The following is a 17,886-nucleotide window of genomic DNA, read 5'->3' on the forward strand; positions in this document are numbered from 1 at the left end:
CCCATGACTTTTTACTTTTCCTAGAAGCCTCTCATGAGGAACTTTGTCAAACTCCTTCTGAAAATCCAAGTACCCTACAACTACCGGTTCACCTTTATCCACATGTTTATTAACTCCTTCAAAAAAGTGAAGCAGATTTGTGAGGCAAGACTTGCCTTGGGTAAAGCCATGCTGACTTTTTTCCATTAAACCATGTCTTTCTATATGTTCTGTGATTTGCTGAAGTGACAAAGCCGACCACCGACCGGTATGGATGGCAGAGGAGGTTGGCTTACACTCTCTAGGAAGGAGTCAAAACCCTGACGCTGGTTCAGGCTGAGAAGCTGGCTGAGACTTTTGAGGCCGAGTCTGCCAGGATTGACCTTTTTGGTAAGGTCTGGAAGGGCGTCCTCTAGAAGCCGGAGGATAAAATTTCCTTGGCTTGTAGATCAGCTGCTTAGAGTCACGCCTGAAAGTTCTCTTAGGGGTGGAAGGGAACTCAGACTGCACAGAAGAAAGCTGGCACAGCGTTTCATGGTGGTCCTTCAGCTTCCCCACAGTCTCTCAGATCTTTTCACCAAAGAGATTATCGCCCACACAGGGTAGATCTGCTAACCTGTCTTTAAGTCCGAGGATTTGAGCAAGGCCCATCTTCGTGCACTAATTCCCACTGCAGACACTCTAGATGCAGTGTCAAAAATATTATAAGCAGCGCGGACCTCGTGTTTTCCAGCATCTAGACCTTTCTGAGCCAGAGTATGAAGTTAGGTCTGGAGTTGCTCTGGTAACGAATCAGAGAAGTCCTGGATCCTTTTAAAGAGGTCTCTGTTATACTGGGTCATGTATAAATGGTAAGAGGCTTTGTGAGATATGAGCATGGAGCCATGGAAGACAAGCCTGCCAAAAGCATCCAGGGATTTTTGTTCTTTCCCTGGAGATATGGAGGAATGAGGTTTTGAACATTGTGCCTTCTTCTGGGCTGATTGAACAACCACAGAATGATGATCCAATTGAGACTTCTGGAATCCAGGAGCTGACTGCACCAGATAGGTGGCATCTGTCTTGCGGTTGACAGGTGGGACTGAACATGGGTGCTCCCAGTTGGGGCACTAACGAAAACCCGACGCCATGGCTTTGAAAATATTTAGCTGCGGTGCAGCTAATGGCTGGTATACCCTGAAGGGATAACTCGACGGGAATCGACCACAACAAGGGTAAAAGCTCACCTTTCGACCACGGAGTATAGATATCGATAGGGGGACCCCATGGGGTAGATTATTTTTGAAAATTTTGAAAGAAGTTCCGTGAGGAAAATTCCTGTCATGAATCTCAGAGAGCTCCTTAACCCACGTGGCTACTGCTACGCGGAAAAAAGAAGACGGAAGGGGAACCCCTGCTGGATGCAGGGTCAGTGCATTGCTGGGCATGCCCAGTAGGTGTCAGTCAAAGTTCTAGAAACTTTGACAAAAGTGTTCCGTGATTGGGCTCCATCCTGATGATGTCACCCATGTGTGAGGACTACCATCCTGCTTGTCCTGTGAGAACAGAAGTTTATAAAGCTGGCCAGAGTTTGGGTGCAAGACGATGGTAATAATCTAATCCATGGGTTCTCAACTCAGTCCTCTGACACACGGAGCCAGTCAGATTTTCAGGTTATCTAATACGCATAAGGTCTCTGCAATATGTTACAGGTCCTAAAACTCATGCCACATAACCTTTGGTTTATATTTTCTTTTCTTTCTCTTTTTACATTTTAGATGAACCAACCACCACAGAAACCACTACTCTGCCTCCGGAGCCAACAACCAGCACTGCACAATCGACAATCACAGGTAAATCTAACCGTTGTTAATTCAGATCTAAAGAAACTTAAGAACAGAAGTTTTTAAAGCTGGCCAGAGTTTGGGTGCAAGACGTAGGTAATAATCTAATCCATGGGTTCTCAACCCAGTCCTTGGGACACCATCTTGACCAGGTGGACGGTAATATACTCCAATCACTATAGTCCTCCCCAAAACACAAGGGATTTCTACCCATAAAGATTTGATTGTACATTTAGTCTCATGCAGGATGTTTATCCTGTTGGGCTCTATGCCATCCCAACATAAAGCACCACACCGCCTCCCGGGTGCTCCTCTCTATCATTGCGATATAATTTGTATCCCGGTATAGCACTGTCCCATTGGTTATCCTCCTTCCACCATGTCTCTGAGATGCCAATTAAGTCTATGTCATCATTCACTGCTATATATTCTAATTCTCCCATCTTACTTCTTAGACTTCTGTCATTAGCATACAAACATTTTAAAGTTTGCTTTTTGTTTGTATTTTCATTCTGCTTTTTAATTGATAGGGATAAGTTAGAATTTTTTAGCTCAGGTGAGTTTTTACTTACAGGCACTTGGACTACTTTTCTTATTATTGGAACCTCACTGTCGGGATGCCCTAATTCTAATGCATCATTAGTATCCTTTGAAGATACCTCTCTCCGAACCATGCACTGCTGAGCGACTGTCGGCTTTCCCCTTTGTTCTAGTTTAAAAGCTGCTCTATCTCCTTTTTAAAGGTTAGCGCCAGCAGTCTGGTTCCACCCTGGTTAAGGTGGAGCCCATCGGAAGAGACTCCCCCTTCCCCAAAAGGTTCCCCAGTTCCTTAAACTGAATCCCTCTTCCTTGCACCGTCGTCTCATCCATGCATTGAGACTCCGGAGCTCTGCCTGTGTCTGGGGACCTGCGCATTTCGGAGAATGCTACCCTGGAGGTTCTGGATTTCAGCTTTCTACTTAAGATCCTAAATTTGGCTTCTAGAACCTCCCTCCCACATTTTCCTATGTCGTTGGTGCCCACATGTACCACTAGGCAGATCTGCGGGGCTTTAAGGGTCATGGTCACTGTTCCCTCTAAGTTGCACGCTTGTGCGGTCACACCCAAACGTTTTTTAGCAGCCAAGTACAGTGGGGTTGGTCCTGTATTAATCATAGAGAAAAATGATAAGGCATGACATGGCCTACCAGCCTGGGTGAGAGAGGCCTGTACTTTAACAGAGTCTTTTCCTGCCATCATTTACTGCGTTACTATGAATTCAAATAGGTGCCTGCAAATTGATGTATTCTTGTTTTTAACAAACTAAGATGAGCAGGAGCTATTTTAGAGCAGACTGAATCTCTCTCTTATTCCCCGCTTTCCTTTCTTTGAATTTAAAATTCTAAAATAGCCTGTTTATTGAACTTAACTTCTTTTTGGTAAAAACTGTGGGCCGGATTTTCAAAAGGTTACGCGCGTAACCGGCCTTACGCACACTAGGCTTATTTTCAAAAGGCCCGGCGACGTGAGTAAAGCCCCGGGACACCCGGAGGCAGGCGCAAAAGGTAAAACAAACTTTTGGGGGGGGGTTAGAGTAGGGCTGGGGGGGAAAGGTTAGGGGAAGGGGTGGGAAGGTCAGGTTAGGGGGAAGGGAATGGGGGAAGGCTGCGCGGCTCGGCATGCGCAAAGCGCACAACTGTGCACGCCATTGCGCTCGCCGACGTGCGCAAGTTATAAAATCAGGTGTACATGTGCACCCGCACACAAACTTTTAAAATCTACCCCGTGTGCATTTTGAGAGCAATTTTGTTCCCTCTAAGATGCGCTTGTGCGGCCGCACCAAAACATTTCTTAGCAGCCGCGTACAAGGGGGTTGGATTTGGTGTTGGTCCTGTATAAATCATAGAAGAAAATGAAAAGTCATGACATGGCCTACCAGCCTGGGTGAGAGAGGCCAACACTTTAACAGAGTCTGTGCATGCTTGGGACTGATAATAGAGGGCAATGGTAGGAAAATGGTTGCATGTTCAGGTAAAAGACATGGGGGTTAGGATGAATATGGGAATTTATACTCCCATCTGCGCAATTTGATCTTTTCCTGCCATCATTTACTGCGTCACTATGAATTCAAATAGGGGCCTGCAAATTGATGTAATCTTGTTTTAACAAACTAAGATAAGCAGGAGTAATTTTAGAGCAGACTGAATCTCTCTCTCTCTTGACATGGGCCTCCTTTGAAAGGGACATGGTTGTGAAGCTGGTGAGGGTAATGGGATGAGAGATGTAGGTTCTCACAAGCTGAAATTGAATGTGCATCACCACATACAATTACATCTTGTGAGGTGTTATCGGGTCCTTCTTACTGCTCTGAGCTCTTGTAAAACCCCTGGGGTATTAGAACATTACATTCTTCTATGCACCTGAAATATGCTGTGGCATCTTCTCTTCACCCATACCTGCACCTCCCATACTCCAATTAACTAGAAATCAAGGCTAATAATGTGCCACTAATTCTGGCTTGACCTGTCCTATGGAAGCATAACTGACTATTAATGGTTTAATGTTCCATATACACTAAGAACCGAGTTTTAACAAATTCCCTGAACTTTGAGTCTAGACAACATTCAGGTCTCTGGAATATGTTACACGTGCTAAAACAGTCGCCGCATAACCTTTGGCTTATATTTTCGTTTCTTTCTCTTTTTACATTTTAGATGAACCAACCACCACAGAAACCACTACTCTGCCTCCGGAGCCAACAACCAGCACTGCACAATCGACAATCACAGGTAGATCTAAGCGTTGTTAATTCAGATCTAAAGAAACTTAAGAACAGAAGTTTTTTAAAGCTGGCCAGAGTTCGGGTGCAAGATATAGGTAATAATCTAATCCATGGGTTCTCAACCCAGTCCGCGGGACACACCTAGCCAGTCAGATTTTCAGGATATCTAATATGAATGAGATGAATTTGTATGCACTGCTTGTATTGTATGCATATTTGTCTTATGTGTTAGAAACATAGAAACATAGAAATGACGGCAGAAGAAGACCAAACGGCCCATCCAGTCTGCCCAGCAATCTTTCACGGTTATTTTTCTCATACTTATCTGTTACTCTGACCGCTGAGGTCAGGGCCCTTATTGGTAACTTTTTGGTTCTAATTTCCTTCCACCCCTGCCATTGATGTAGAGAGCAGTGCTGGAGCTGCATAAAAGTGAAGTATCAAGCCTAATTGGTTAGGGGTAGTAACCGCCGCAATAAGCAAGCTACTCCCATGCTTATTTGTTTACCTAGCCTGTGCAATTTAGTCCTTGTTGGTTGTTGTCTGAATATAAATCCTCTTTTCTTCATTCCCACCCGCTGTTGAAGCAGTGAGCTGCACTGTATTTGTATTCAAAGTGAAGTATCAGGCTTAATTGGTTTGGGGTAGTAACTGCCGCAACAAACAAGCTACTCCCATGCTTATTTGTGAATACAAATCCTTTGTCCTCCATTTCCTCTTGCCGTTGAAACATAGAGCAATGTTGGAGTCGCATTAACCGTGTGTATGTTTATTTTTACATTTTAGATGATACAACCACCACAGAAACCACTACTCTGCCTCCGGAGCCAACAACCAGCACTGCAGAATCGACAATCACAGGTAGATCTAACCATTTTTAATTCAGATCTAAAGAAACCTAAGAACAGAAGATTTTAAAGCTGGCCAGAGTTCGGGTGCAAGACGTAGGTAATAATCTAATCCATGGGTTCTCAACTCAGTCCTCGGGATACACCTAGCCAGGCAGATTTTCAGGATATCTTATATGAATGAGGTGAATTTGTATGCACTGCTTGTATAGTATGCAAATGTGTCTTATGTGTGTTCATTGAGGAAATCCTGAAAACCTGACTGGCTAGGTGTGCCTGGAGAAGCACTAATCTAATCTGTCTAACGGTTATTATGCCTATGCACTTAGGGAAGTGAAATTCAAATTCAGTAGCATTAAGGCCCCCATTTAAAAGCAGCAATACCTGCCTAAGCCTTTAAAACATTAACTTTCAAGCTTGTTTTGTCTTATTCCCCGCTTTCCTTTCTTTGAATTTAAAATTCTAAAATAGCCTGTTTATTGAACTTAACTTCTTTTTGGTAAAAACTGTGGGCCGGATTTTCAAAAGGTTACGCGCGTAACCGGCCTTACGCACACTAGGCTTATTTTCAAAAGGCCCGGCGACGTGAGTAAAGCCCCGGGACACCCGGAGGCAGGCGCAAAAGGTAAAACAAACTTTTGGGGGGGGTTAGAGTAGGGCTGGGGGGGAAAGGTTAGGGGAAGGGGTGGGAAGGTCAGGTTAGGGGGAAGGGAATGGGGGAAGGCTGCGCGGCTCGGCATGCGCAAGGCGCACAACTGTGCACGCCATTGCGCTCGCCGACGTGCGCAAGTTATAAAATCAGGTGTACATGTGCACCCGCACACAAACTTTTAAAATCTACCCCGTGTGCATTTTGAGAGCAATTTTGAAAGCGACTTTTGCAGGTTAAAATAGTGCCTCACACGCAGAAATGGCCCTTTAGAAAGTTGTGCAACTGATGCATGCATAAAACTGAGTGTGCATACTCTGTATGTGCAATTTTATGCACCTGGGTAGAGGTGTTCAAGGGGGTGGAGTCTGGGCGGGGTTGGGATTTACACTTTAACAGAGTCTGGGCATGCTTGGGACTGATAATACAGGGCAATGGTAGGAAAACGGTTGCAGGTTCAGGTAAAAGACATGGGGGTTAGGAGCTGGTGTTGGGATGAATATGGGAATTTATACTCCCATCTGCGCAATTTGATCTTTTCCTGCCATCATTTACTGCGTCACTATGAATTCAAATAGGGGCCTGCAAATTGATGTAATCTTGTTTTAACAAACTAAGATGAGCACAAGCTATTTTAGAGCAGACTGAATCTCTCTTTCTCTTGACATGGGCCTCTTTTGAAAGGGACATGGTTGTGAAGCTGGTGAGGGTAATGAGATGAGAGATGTAGGTTCCCACAAGCTGTAACTGTATGTGCATCATCACAAAGGTCACTAAGGTGTTATCGGATCCTTCTTACTGCTCTGAGCTCTTGTAAAACCCCTGGGTTATTAGAACATTACATTCTTCTATGCACCTGAAATATGCTGTGGCATCTTCTCTTCACCCAGGTGTGTGTCCTGCACCCCCCATACTCCAATTAACTAGAAATCAAGGCCAATAATGTGCTACTAATTCTGGCTTGACCTGTCCCATGGAAGCATAACTGACTATTAATGGTTTAATGTTCCATATACACTACGAACCGTTTTAAAAAATTCACTGAACTTTGAGTCTAAACAACTTTTAGGTCTATGGAATATGTTACACGTGCTAAAACTGTCGCCGCATAACCTTTGGTTTATATTTTCTTTTCTTTCTCTTTTTACATTTTAGATGAACCAACCACCACTCTGCCTCCGGAGCCAACAACCAGCACTGCACAATCAACAATCACAGGTAGATCTAAGCGTTGTTAATTCAGATCTAAAGAAACTTAAGAACAGAAGTTTTTAAAGCTGGCCAGAGTTCGGGTGCAAGACGTAGGTAATAATCTAATCCATGTGTTCTCAACCCAGTACTCGGGACACACCTAGCCAGTCAGATTTTCAGGATATCTAATATGAATGAGATAAATTTGTATGCACTGCTTGTATTGTATGCAAATTTGTCTTATGTGTGTTCATTGAGGAAATCCTGAAAACCTGACTGGCTAGGTGTGCCTGGAGAAGCACTAATCTAATCTGTCTAATGGTTATTATGCCCATGCACCTAGGGAAGTGAAATTCCAGTTCAGTAGCATTAAGGCCCCCATTTAAAAGCAGCAATACCTGCCTAAGCCTTTAAAACATTAACTTTCAAGCTTCTTTTGTCTTATTCCCCACTTTCCTTTCTTTTAATTTAAAATTGCAATTTTATGCACCTGGGTAGAGGTGTTCAAGGGGGTGGAGTCTGGGCGGGGTTGGGATTTACACTTTAACAGAGTCTGGGCATGCTTGGGACTGATAATACAGGGCAATGGTAGGAAAACGGTTGCAGGTTCAGGTAAAAGACATGGGGGTTAGGAGCTGGTGTTGGGATGAATATGGGAATTTATACTCCCATCTGCGCAATTTGATCTTTTCCTGCCATCATTTACTGCGTCACTATGAATTCAAATAGGGGCCTGCAAATTGATGTAATCTTGTTTTAACAAACTAAGATGAGCAGGAGCTATTTTAGAGCAGACTGAATCTCTCTCTCTTGACATGGGCCTCTTTTGAAAGGGACATGGTTGTGAAGCTGGTGAGGGTAATGGGATGAGAGATGTAGGTTCCCACAAGCTGTAATTGTATGTGCATCATCACAAAGGTCACTAAGGTGTTATCGGGTCCTTCTTACTGCTCTGAGCTCTTGTAAAACCCCTGGGTTATTAGAACATTACATTCTTCTATGCACCTGAAATATGCTGTGGCATCTTCTCTTCACCCAGGTGTGTGTCCTACAGCCACCCACACTCCAATTAACTAGAAATCAAGGCCAATAATGTGCCACTAATTCTGGCTTGACCTGTCCCATGGAAGCATAACTGACTATTAATGGTTTAATGTTCCATATACATTAAGAACCGAGTTTTAAAAAATTCCCTGAACTTTGAGTCTAAACAACTTTTAGGTCTCTGGAATATGTTACACGTGCTAAAACTGTCGCTGCATAACCTTTGGCTTATATTTTCTTTTCTTTCTCTTTTTACATTTTAGATGAACCAACCACCACAGAAACCACTACTCTGCCTCCGGAGCCAACAACCAGCACTGCACAATCGACAATCACAGGTAGATCTAAGCGTTGTTAATTCAGATCTAAAGAAACTTAAGAACAGAAGTTTTTTAAAACTGGCCAGAGTTCGGGTGCAAGATATAGGTAATAATCTAATCCATGGGTTCTCAACCCAGTCCGCGGGACACACCTAGCCAGTCAGATTTTCAGGATATCTAATATGAATGAGATGAATTTGTATGCACTGCTGGTATTGTATGCAAATTTGTCTTAAGTGTGTTAGAAACATAGAAACATAGAAATGACGGCAGAAGAAGACAAACGGCCCATCCAGTCTGCCCAGCAATCTTTCACGGTTATTTTTCTCATACTTATCTGTTACTCTGACCGCTGAGGTCAGGGCCCTTATTGGTAACTTTTTGGTTCTAATTTCCTTCCACCCCTGCCATTGATGTAGAGAGCAGTGCTGGAGCTGCATAAAAGTGAAGTATCAAGCCTAATTGGTTAGGGGTAGTAACCGCCGCAATAAGCAAGCTACTCCCATGCTTATTTGTTTACCTAGCCTGTACAATTTAGTCCTTGTTGGTTGTTGTCTGAATATAAATCCTCTTTTCTTCATTCCCACCCGCTGTTGAAGCAGTGAGCTGCACTGTATTTGTATTCAAAGTGAAGTATCAGGCTTAATTGGTTTGGGGTAGAAACTGCTGCAACAAGCAAGCTACTCCCATGCTTATTTGTGAATACAAATCCTTTGTCCTCCATTTCCTCTTGCCGTTGAAATATAGAGCAATGTTGGAGTCGCATTAACCGTGTGTATGTTTATTTTTACATTTTAGATGATACAACCACCACAGAAACCACTACTCTGCCTCCGGAGCCAACAACCAGCACTGCAGAATCGACAATCACAGGTAGATCTAACCATTTTTAATTCAGATCTAAAGAAACCTAAGAACAGAAGATTTTAAAGCTGGCCAGAGTTCGGGTGCAAGACGTAGGTAATAATCTAATCCATGGGTTCTCAACTCAGTCCTCGGGATACACCTAGCCAGGCAGATTTTCAGGATATCTTATATGAATGAGGTGAATTTGTATGCACTGCTTGTATTGTATGCAAATGTGTCTTATGTGTGCCCATTGAGGAAATCCTGAAAACCTGACTGGCTAGGTGTGCCTGGAGAAGCACTAATCTAATCTGTCTAATGGTTATTATGCCCATGCACGTAGGGAAGTGAAATTCAAATTCAGTAGTATTAAGGCCCCCATTTAAAAGCAGCAATACCTGCCTAAGCCTTTAAAACATTAACTTTCAAGCTTGTTTTGTCTTATTCCCCGCTTTCCTTTCTTTGAATTTAAAATTCTAAAATAGCCTGTTTATTGAACTTAACTTCTTTTTGGTAAAAACTGTGGGCCGGATTTTCAAAAGGTTATGCGCGTAACCGGCCTTACGCACACTAGGCTTATTTTCAAAAGGCCCGGCGACGTGAGTAAAGCCCCGGGACACCCGGAGGCAGGCGCAAAAGGTAAAACAAACTTTTTGGGGGGGTTAGAGTAGGGCTGGGGGGGAAAGGTTAGGGGAAGGGGTGGGAAGGTCAGGTTAGGGGGAAGGGAATGGGGGAAGGCTGCGCGGCTCGGCATGCGCAAGGCGCACAACTGTGCACGCCATTGCGCTCGCCGACGTGCGCAAGTTATAAAATCAGGTGTACATGTGCGCCCGCACACAAACTTTTAAAATCTACCCCGTGTGCATTTTGAGAGCAATTTTGAAAGCGACTTTTGCAGGTTAAAATAGTGCTTCACACGCAGAAATGGCCCTTTAGAAAGTTGTGCAACTGATGCGTGCATAAAACTGAGTGTGCATACTCTGTATGTGCAATTTTATGCACCTGGGTAGAGGTGTTCAAAGGGGTGGAGTCTGGGCGGGGTTGGGATTTACACTTTAACAGAGTCTGGGCATGCTTGGGACTGATAATACAGGGCAATGGTAGGAAAACGGTTTGCAGGTTCAGGTAAAAGACATGGGGGTTAGGAGCTGGTGTTGGGATGAATATGGGAATTTATACTCCCATCTGCGCAATTTGATCTTTTCCTGCCATCATTTACTGCGTCACTATGAATTCAAATAGGGGCCTGCAAATTGATGTAATCTTGTTTTAACAAACTAAGATGAGCAGGAGCTATTTTAGAGCAGACTGAATCTCTCTCTCTCTTGAAATGGGCCTCTTTTGAAAGGGACATGGTTGTGAAGCTGGTGAGGGTAATGGGATGAGAGATGTAGGTTCCCACAAGCTGTAATTGTATGTGCATCATCACAAAGGTCACTAAGGTGTTATCGGGTCCTTCTTACTGCTCTGAGCTCTTGTAAAACCCCTGGGTTATTAGAACATTACATTCTTCTGTGCACCTGAAATATGCTGTGGCATCTTCTCTTCACCCAGGTGTGTGTCCTACAGCCACCCACACTCCAATTAACTAGAAATCAAGGCCAATAATGTGCCACTAATTCTGGCTTGACCTGTCCCATGGAAGCATAACTGACTATTAATGGTTTAATGTTCCATATACATTAAGAACCGAGTTTTAAAAAATTCCCTGAACTTTGAGTCTAAACAATTTTTAGGTCTCTGGAATATGTTACACGTGCTAAAACTGTCGCTGCATAACCTTTGGCTTATATTTTCTTTTCTTTCTCTTTTTACATTTTAGATGAACCAACCACCACAGAAACCACTACTCTGCCTCCGGAGCCAACAACCAGCACTGCACAATCGACAATCACAGGTAGATCTAAGCGTTGTTAATTCAGATCTAAAGAAACTTAAGAACAGAAGTTTTTTAAAGCTGGCCAGAGTTCGGGTGCAAGATATAGGTAATAATCTAATCCATGGGTTCTCAACCCAGTCCGCGGGACACACCTAGCCAGTCAGATTTTCAGGATATCTAATATGAATGAGATGAATTTGTATGCACTGCTTGTATTGTATGCAAATTTGTCTTATGTGTGTTAGAAACATAGAAACATAGAAATGACGGCAGAAGAAGACCAAACGGCCCATCCAGTCTGCCCAGCAATCTTTCACGGTTATTTTTCTCATACTTATCTGTTACTCTGACCGCTGAGGTCAGGGCCCTTATTGGTAACTTTTTGGTTCTAATTTCCTTCCACCCCTGCCATTGATGTAGAGAGCAGTGCTGGAGCTGCATAAAAGTGAAGTATCAAGCCTAATTGGTTAGGGGTAGTAACCGCCGCAATAAGCAAGCTACTCCCATGCTTATTTGTTTACCTAGCCTGTACAATTTAGTCCTTGTTGGTTGTTGTCTGAATATAAATCCTCTTTTCTTCATTCCCACCCGCTGTTGAAGCAGTGAGCTGCACTGTATTTGTATTCAAAGTGAAGTATCAGGCTTAATTGGTTTGGGGTAGAAACTGCTGCAACAAGCAAGCTACTCCCATGCTTATTTGTGAATACAAATCATTTGTCCTCCATTTCCTCTTGCCGTTGAAACATAGAGCAATGTTGGAGTCGCATTAACCGTGTGTATGTTTATTTTTACATTTTAGATGATACAACCACCACAGAAACCACTACTCTGCCTCCGGAGCCAACAACCAGCACTGCAGAATCGACAATCACAGGTAGATCTAACCATTTTTAATTCAGATCTAAAGAAACCTAAGAACAGAAGATTTTAAAGCTGGCCAGAGTTCGGGTGCAAGACGTAGGTAATAATCTAATCCATGGGTTCTCAACTCAGTCCTCGGGATACACCTAGCCAGGCAGATTTTCAGGATATCTTATATGAATGAGGTGGATTTGTATGCACTGCTTGTATTGTATGCAAATGTGTCGTATGTGTGCCCATTGAGGAAATCCTGAAAACCTGACTGGCTAGGTGTGCCTGGAGAAGCACTAATCTAATCTGTCTAATGGTTATTATGCCCATGCACGTAGGGAAGTGAAATTCAAATTCAGTAGTATTAAGGCCCCCATTTAAAAGCAGCAATACCTGCCTAAGCCTTTAAAACATTAACTTTCAAGCTTGTTTTGTCTTATTCCCCGCTTTCCTTTCTTTGAATTTAAAATTCTAAAATAGCCTGTTTATTGAACTTAACTTCTTTTTGGTAAAAACTGTGGGCCGGATTTTCAAAAGGTTATGCGTGTAACCGGCCTTACGCACACTAGGCTTATTTTCAAAAGGCCCGGCGACGTGAGTAAAGCCCCGGGACACCCGGAGGCAGGCGCAAAAGGTAAAACAAACTTTTTGGGGGGGTTAGAGTAGGGCTGGGGGGGAAAGGTTAGGGGAAGGGGTGGGAAGGTCAGGTTAGGGGGAAGGGAATGGGGGAAGGCTGCGCGGCTCGGCATGCGCAAGGCGCACAACTGTGCACGCCATTGCGCTCGCCGACGTGCGCAAGTTATAAAATCAGGTGTACATGTGCGCCCGCACACAAACTTTTAAAATCTACCCCGTGTGCATTTTGAGAGCAATTTTGAAAGTGACTTTTGCAGGTTAAAATAGTGCTTCACACGCAGAAATGGCCCTTTAGAAAGTTGTGCAACTGATGCGTGCATAAAACTGAGTGTGCATACTCTGTATGTGCAATTTTATGCACCTGGGTAGAGGTGTTCAAAGGGGTGGAGTCTGGGCGGGGTTGGGATTTACACTTTAACAGAGTCTGGGCATGCTTGGGACTGATAATACAGGGCAATGGTAGGAAAACGGTTGCAGGTTCAGGTAAAAGACATGGGGGTTAGGAGCTGGTGTTGGGATGAATATGGGAATTTATACTCCCATCTGCGCAATTTGATCTTTTCCTGCCATCATTTACTGCGTCACTATGAATTCAAATAGGGGCCTGCAAATTGATGTAATCTTGTTTTAACAAACTAAGATGAGCAGGAGCTATTTTAGAGCATACTGAATCTCTCTCTCTCTTGAAATGGGCCTCTTTTGAAAGGGACATGGTTGTGAAGCTGGTGAGGGTAATGGGATGAGAGATGTAGGTTCCCACAAGCTGTAATTGTATGTGCATCATCACAAAGGTCACTAAGGTGTTATCGGGTCCTTCTTACTGCTCTGAGCTCTTGTAAAACCCCTGGGTTATTAGAACATTACATTCTTCTATGCACCTGAAATATGCTGTGGCATCTTCTCTTCACCCAGGTGTGTGTCCTACAGCCACCCACACTCCAATTAACTAGAAATCAAGGCCAATAATGTGCCACTAATTCTGGCTTGACCTGTCCCATGGAAGCATAACTGACTATTAATGGTTTAATGTTCCATATACATTAAGAACCGAGTTTTAAAAAATTCCCTGAACTTTGAGTCTAAACAATTTTTAGGTCTCTGGAATATGTTACACGTGCTAAAACTGTCGCTGCATAACCTTTGGCTTATATTTTCTTTTCTTTCTCTTTTTACATTTTAGATGAACCAACCACCACAGAAACCACTACTCTGCCTCCGGAGCCAACAACCAGCACTGCACAATCGACAATCACAGGTAGATCTAAGCGTTGTTAATTCAGATCTAAAGAAACTTAAGAACAGAAGTTTTTTAAAGCTGGCCAGAGTTTGGGTGCAAGATATAGGTAATAATCTAATCCATGGGTTCTCAACCCAGTCCGCGGGACACACCTAGCCAGTCAGATTTTCAGGATATCTAATATGAATGAGATGAATTTGTATGCACTGCTTGTATTGTATGCAAATTTGTCTTATGTGTGTTAGAAACATAGAAACATAGAAATGACGGCAGAAGAAGACCAAACGGCCCATCCAGTCTGCCCAGCAATCTTTCACGGTTATTTTTCTCATACTTATCTGTTACTCTGACCGCTGAGGTCAGGGCCCTTATTGGTAACTTTTTGGTTCTAATTTCCTTCCACCCCTGCCATTGATGTAGAGAGCAGTGCTGGAGCTGCATAAAAGTGAAGTATCAAGCCTAATTGGTTAGGGGTAGTAACCGCCGCAATAAGCAAGCTACTCCCATGCTTATTTGTTTACCTAGCCTGTACAATTTAGTCCTTGTTGGTTGTTGTCTGAATATAAATCCTCTTTTCTTCATTCCCACCCGCTGTTGAAGCAGTGAGCTGCACTGTATTTGTATTCAAAGTGAAGTATCAGGCTTAATTGGTTTGGGGTAGAAACTGCTGCAACAAGCAAGCTACTCCCATGCTTATTTGTGAATACAAATCATTTGTCCTCCATTTCCTCTTGCCGTTGAAACATAGAGCAATGTTGGAGTCGCATTAACCGTGTGTATGTTTATTTTTACATTTTAGATGATACAACCACCACAGAAACCACTACTCTGCCTCCGGAGCCAACAACCAGCACTGCAGAATCGACAATCACAGGTAGATCTAACCATTTTTAATTCAGATCTAAAGAAACCTAAGAACAGAAGATTTTAAAGCTGGCCAGAGTTCGGGTGCAAGACGTAGGTAATAATCTAATCCATGGGTTCTCAACTCAGTCCTCGGGATACACCTAGCCAGGCAGATTTTCAGGATATCTTATATGAATGAGGTGAATATGTATGCACTGCTTGTATTGTATGCAAATGTGTCGTATGTGTGCCCATTGAGGAAATCCTGAAAACCTGACTGGCTAGGTGTGCCTGGAGAAGCACTAATCTAATCTGTCTAATGGTTATTATGCCCATGCACGTAGGGAAGTGAAATTCAAATTCAGTAGTATTAAGGCCCCCATTTAAAAGCAGCAATACCTGCCTAAGCCTTAAAAACATTAACTTTCAAGCTTGTTTTGTCTTATTCCCCGCTTTCCTTTCTTTGAATTTAAAATTCTAAAATAGCCTGTTTATTGAACTTAACTTCTTTTTGGTAAAAACTGTGGGCCGGATTTTCAAAAGGTTACGTGCGTAACCGGCCTTACGCACGCTAGGCTTATTTTCAAAAGGCCCGGCAACGTGAGTAAAGCCCCGGGACACCCGGAGGCAGGCGCAAAAGGTAAAACAAAATTTTTTGGGGGGTTAGAGTAGGGCTGGGGGGGAAAGGTTAGGGGAAGGGGTGGGAAGGTCAGGTTAGGGGGAAGGGAATGGGGGAAGGCTGCGCGGCTCGGCATGCGCAAGGCGCACAACTGTGCAAGCCATTGCGCGCGCCGACGTGCGCAAGTTATAAAATCAGGTGTACATGTGCGCCCGCAAACAAACTTTTAAAATCTACCCCGTGTGCATTTTGAGAGCAATTTTGAAAGCGACTTTTGCAGGTTAAAATAGTGCTTCACACGCAGAAATGGCCCTTTAGAAAGTTGTGCAACTGATGCGTGCATAAAACTGAGTGTGCATACTCTGTATGTGCAATTTTATGCACATGGGTAGAGGTGTTCAAGGGGGTGGAGTCTGGGCGGGGTTGGGATTTACACTTTAACAGAGTCTGTGCATGCTTGGGACTGATAATACAGGGCAATGGTAGGAAAACGGTTGCAGGTTCAGGTAAAAGACATGGGGGTTAGGAGCTGGTGTTGGGATGAATATGGGAATTTATACTCCCATCTGCGCAATTTGATCTTTTCCTGCCATCATTTACTGCGTTACTATGAATTCAAATAGGGGCCTGCAAATTGATGTAATCTTGTTTTAACAAACTAAGATGAGCAGGAGCTATTTTAGAGCAGACTGAATCTCTCTCTCTCTTGACAAGGGCCTCCTTTGAAAGGGACATGGTTGTGAAGCTGGTGAGGGTAATGGTATGAGAGATGTAGGTTCCCACAAGCTGTAATTGTATGTGCATCATCACAAAGGTCACTAAGGTGTTATCGGGTCCTTCTTACTGCTCTGAGCTCTTGTAAAACCCCTGGGTTATTAGAACATTACATTCTTCTATGCACCTGAAATATGCTGTGGCATCTTCTCTTCACCCAGGTGTGTGTCCTACAGCCACCCACACTCCAATTAACTAGAAATCAAGGCCAATAATGTGCCACTAATTCTGGCTTGACCTGTCCCATGGAAGCATAACTGACTATTAATGGTTTAATGTTCCATATACATTAAGAACCGAGTTTTTAAAAATTCCCTGAACTTTGAGTCTAAACAACTTTTAGGTCTCTGGAATATGTTACACGTGCTAAAACTGTCGCTGCATAACCTTTGGCTTATATTTTCTTTTCTTTCTCTTTTTACATTTTAGATGAACCAACCACCACAGAAACCACTACTCTGCCTCCGGAGCCAACAACCAGCACTGCACAATCGACAATCACAGGTAGATCTAAGCGTTGTTAATTCAGATCTAAAGAAACCTAAGAACAGAAGTTTTTTAAAGCTGGCCAGAGTTCGGGTGCAAGATATAGGTAATAATCTAATCCATGGGTTCTCAACCCAGTCCGCGGGACACACCTAGCCAGTCAGATTTTCAGGATATCTAATATGAATGAGATGAATTTGTATGCACTGCTTGTATTGTATGCAAATTTGTCTTATGTGTGTTAGAAACATAGAAACATAGAAATCACGGCAGAAGAAGACCAAACGGCCCATCCAGTCTGCCCAGCAATCTTTCACGGTTATTTTTCTCATACTTATCTGTTACTCTGACCGCTGAGGTCAGGGCCCTTATTGGTAACTTTTTGGTTCTAATTTCCTTCCACCCCTGCCATTGATGTAGAGAGCAGTGCTGGAGCTGCATAAAAGTGAAGTATCAAGCCTAATTGGTTAGGGGTAGTAACCGCCGCAATAAGCAAGCTACTCCCACGCTTATTTGTTTACCTAGCCTGTGCAATTTAGTCCTTGTTGGTTGTTGTCTGAATATAAATCCTCTTTTCTTCATTCCCACCTGCTGTTGAAGCAGTGAGCTGCACTGTATTTGTATTCAAAGTGAAGTATCAGGCTTAATTGGTTTGGGGTAGTAACTGCCGCAACAAGCAAGCTACTCCCATGCTTATTTGTGAATACAAATCCTATGTCCTCCATTTCCTCTTGCCGTTGAAACATAGAACAATGTTGGAGTCATATTAACCGTGTGTATGTTTATTTTTACATTTTAGATGATACAACCACCACAGAAACCACTACTCTGCCTCCGGAGCCAACAACCAGCACTGCAGAATCGACAATCACAGGTAGATCTAACCATTTTTAATTCAGATCTAAAGAAACCTAAGAACAGAAGTTTTTAAAGCGGGCCAGAGTTCGGGTGCAAGACATAGGTGATAATTTAATTCATGGGTTCTCAACCCAGTCCGTGGGACACACCTAGCCAGTCAGATTTTCAAGATATCTAGTATGAATGAGATGAATTTGTATGCACTGCTTTTATTGTATGCAAATTTGTCTTTTGTGTG

The 17,886-nt window shown here is 43.2% G+C and overlaps 1 protein-coding gene across 1 annotated transcript in view; it reads left to right on the top strand.

The window, feature by feature from the left end:
- The window catches only part of LOC115099616 (IgGFc-binding protein-like), a 277,960-nt gene that overhangs the window by 205,719 nt on the left and 54,355 nt on the right, over positions 1-17,886 (top strand). Inside the window, exons 57-68 of the mRNA XM_029617348.1 lie at positions 1,737-1,811; positions 4,496-4,570; positions 5,350-5,424; positions 7,216-7,278; positions 8,559-8,633; positions 9,414-9,488; positions 11,284-11,358; positions 12,140-12,214; positions 14,009-14,083; positions 14,865-14,939; positions 16,734-16,808; positions 17,590-17,664. Of these exons, the coding sequence (XP_029473208.1) occupies positions 1,737-1,811; positions 4,496-4,570; positions 5,350-5,424; positions 7,216-7,278; positions 8,559-8,633; positions 9,414-9,488; positions 11,284-11,358; positions 12,140-12,214; positions 14,009-14,083; positions 14,865-14,939; positions 16,734-16,808; positions 17,590-17,664 (888 nt within the window). The remainder of the gene's footprint in view (positions 1-1,736; positions 1,812-4,495; positions 4,571-5,349; positions 5,425-7,215; positions 7,279-8,558; positions 8,634-9,413; positions 9,489-11,283; positions 11,359-12,139; positions 12,215-14,008; positions 14,084-14,864; positions 14,940-16,733; positions 16,809-17,589; positions 17,665-17,886) is intronic.

Source organism: Rhinatrema bivittatum, chromosome 9 (assembly GCF_901001135.1).
Source record: "Rhinatrema bivittatum chromosome 9, aRhiBiv1.1, whole genome shotgun sequence".
Classification (NCBI taxonomy): domain Eukaryota; kingdom Metazoa; phylum Chordata; class Amphibia; order Gymnophiona; family Rhinatrematidae; genus Rhinatrema; species Rhinatrema bivittatum.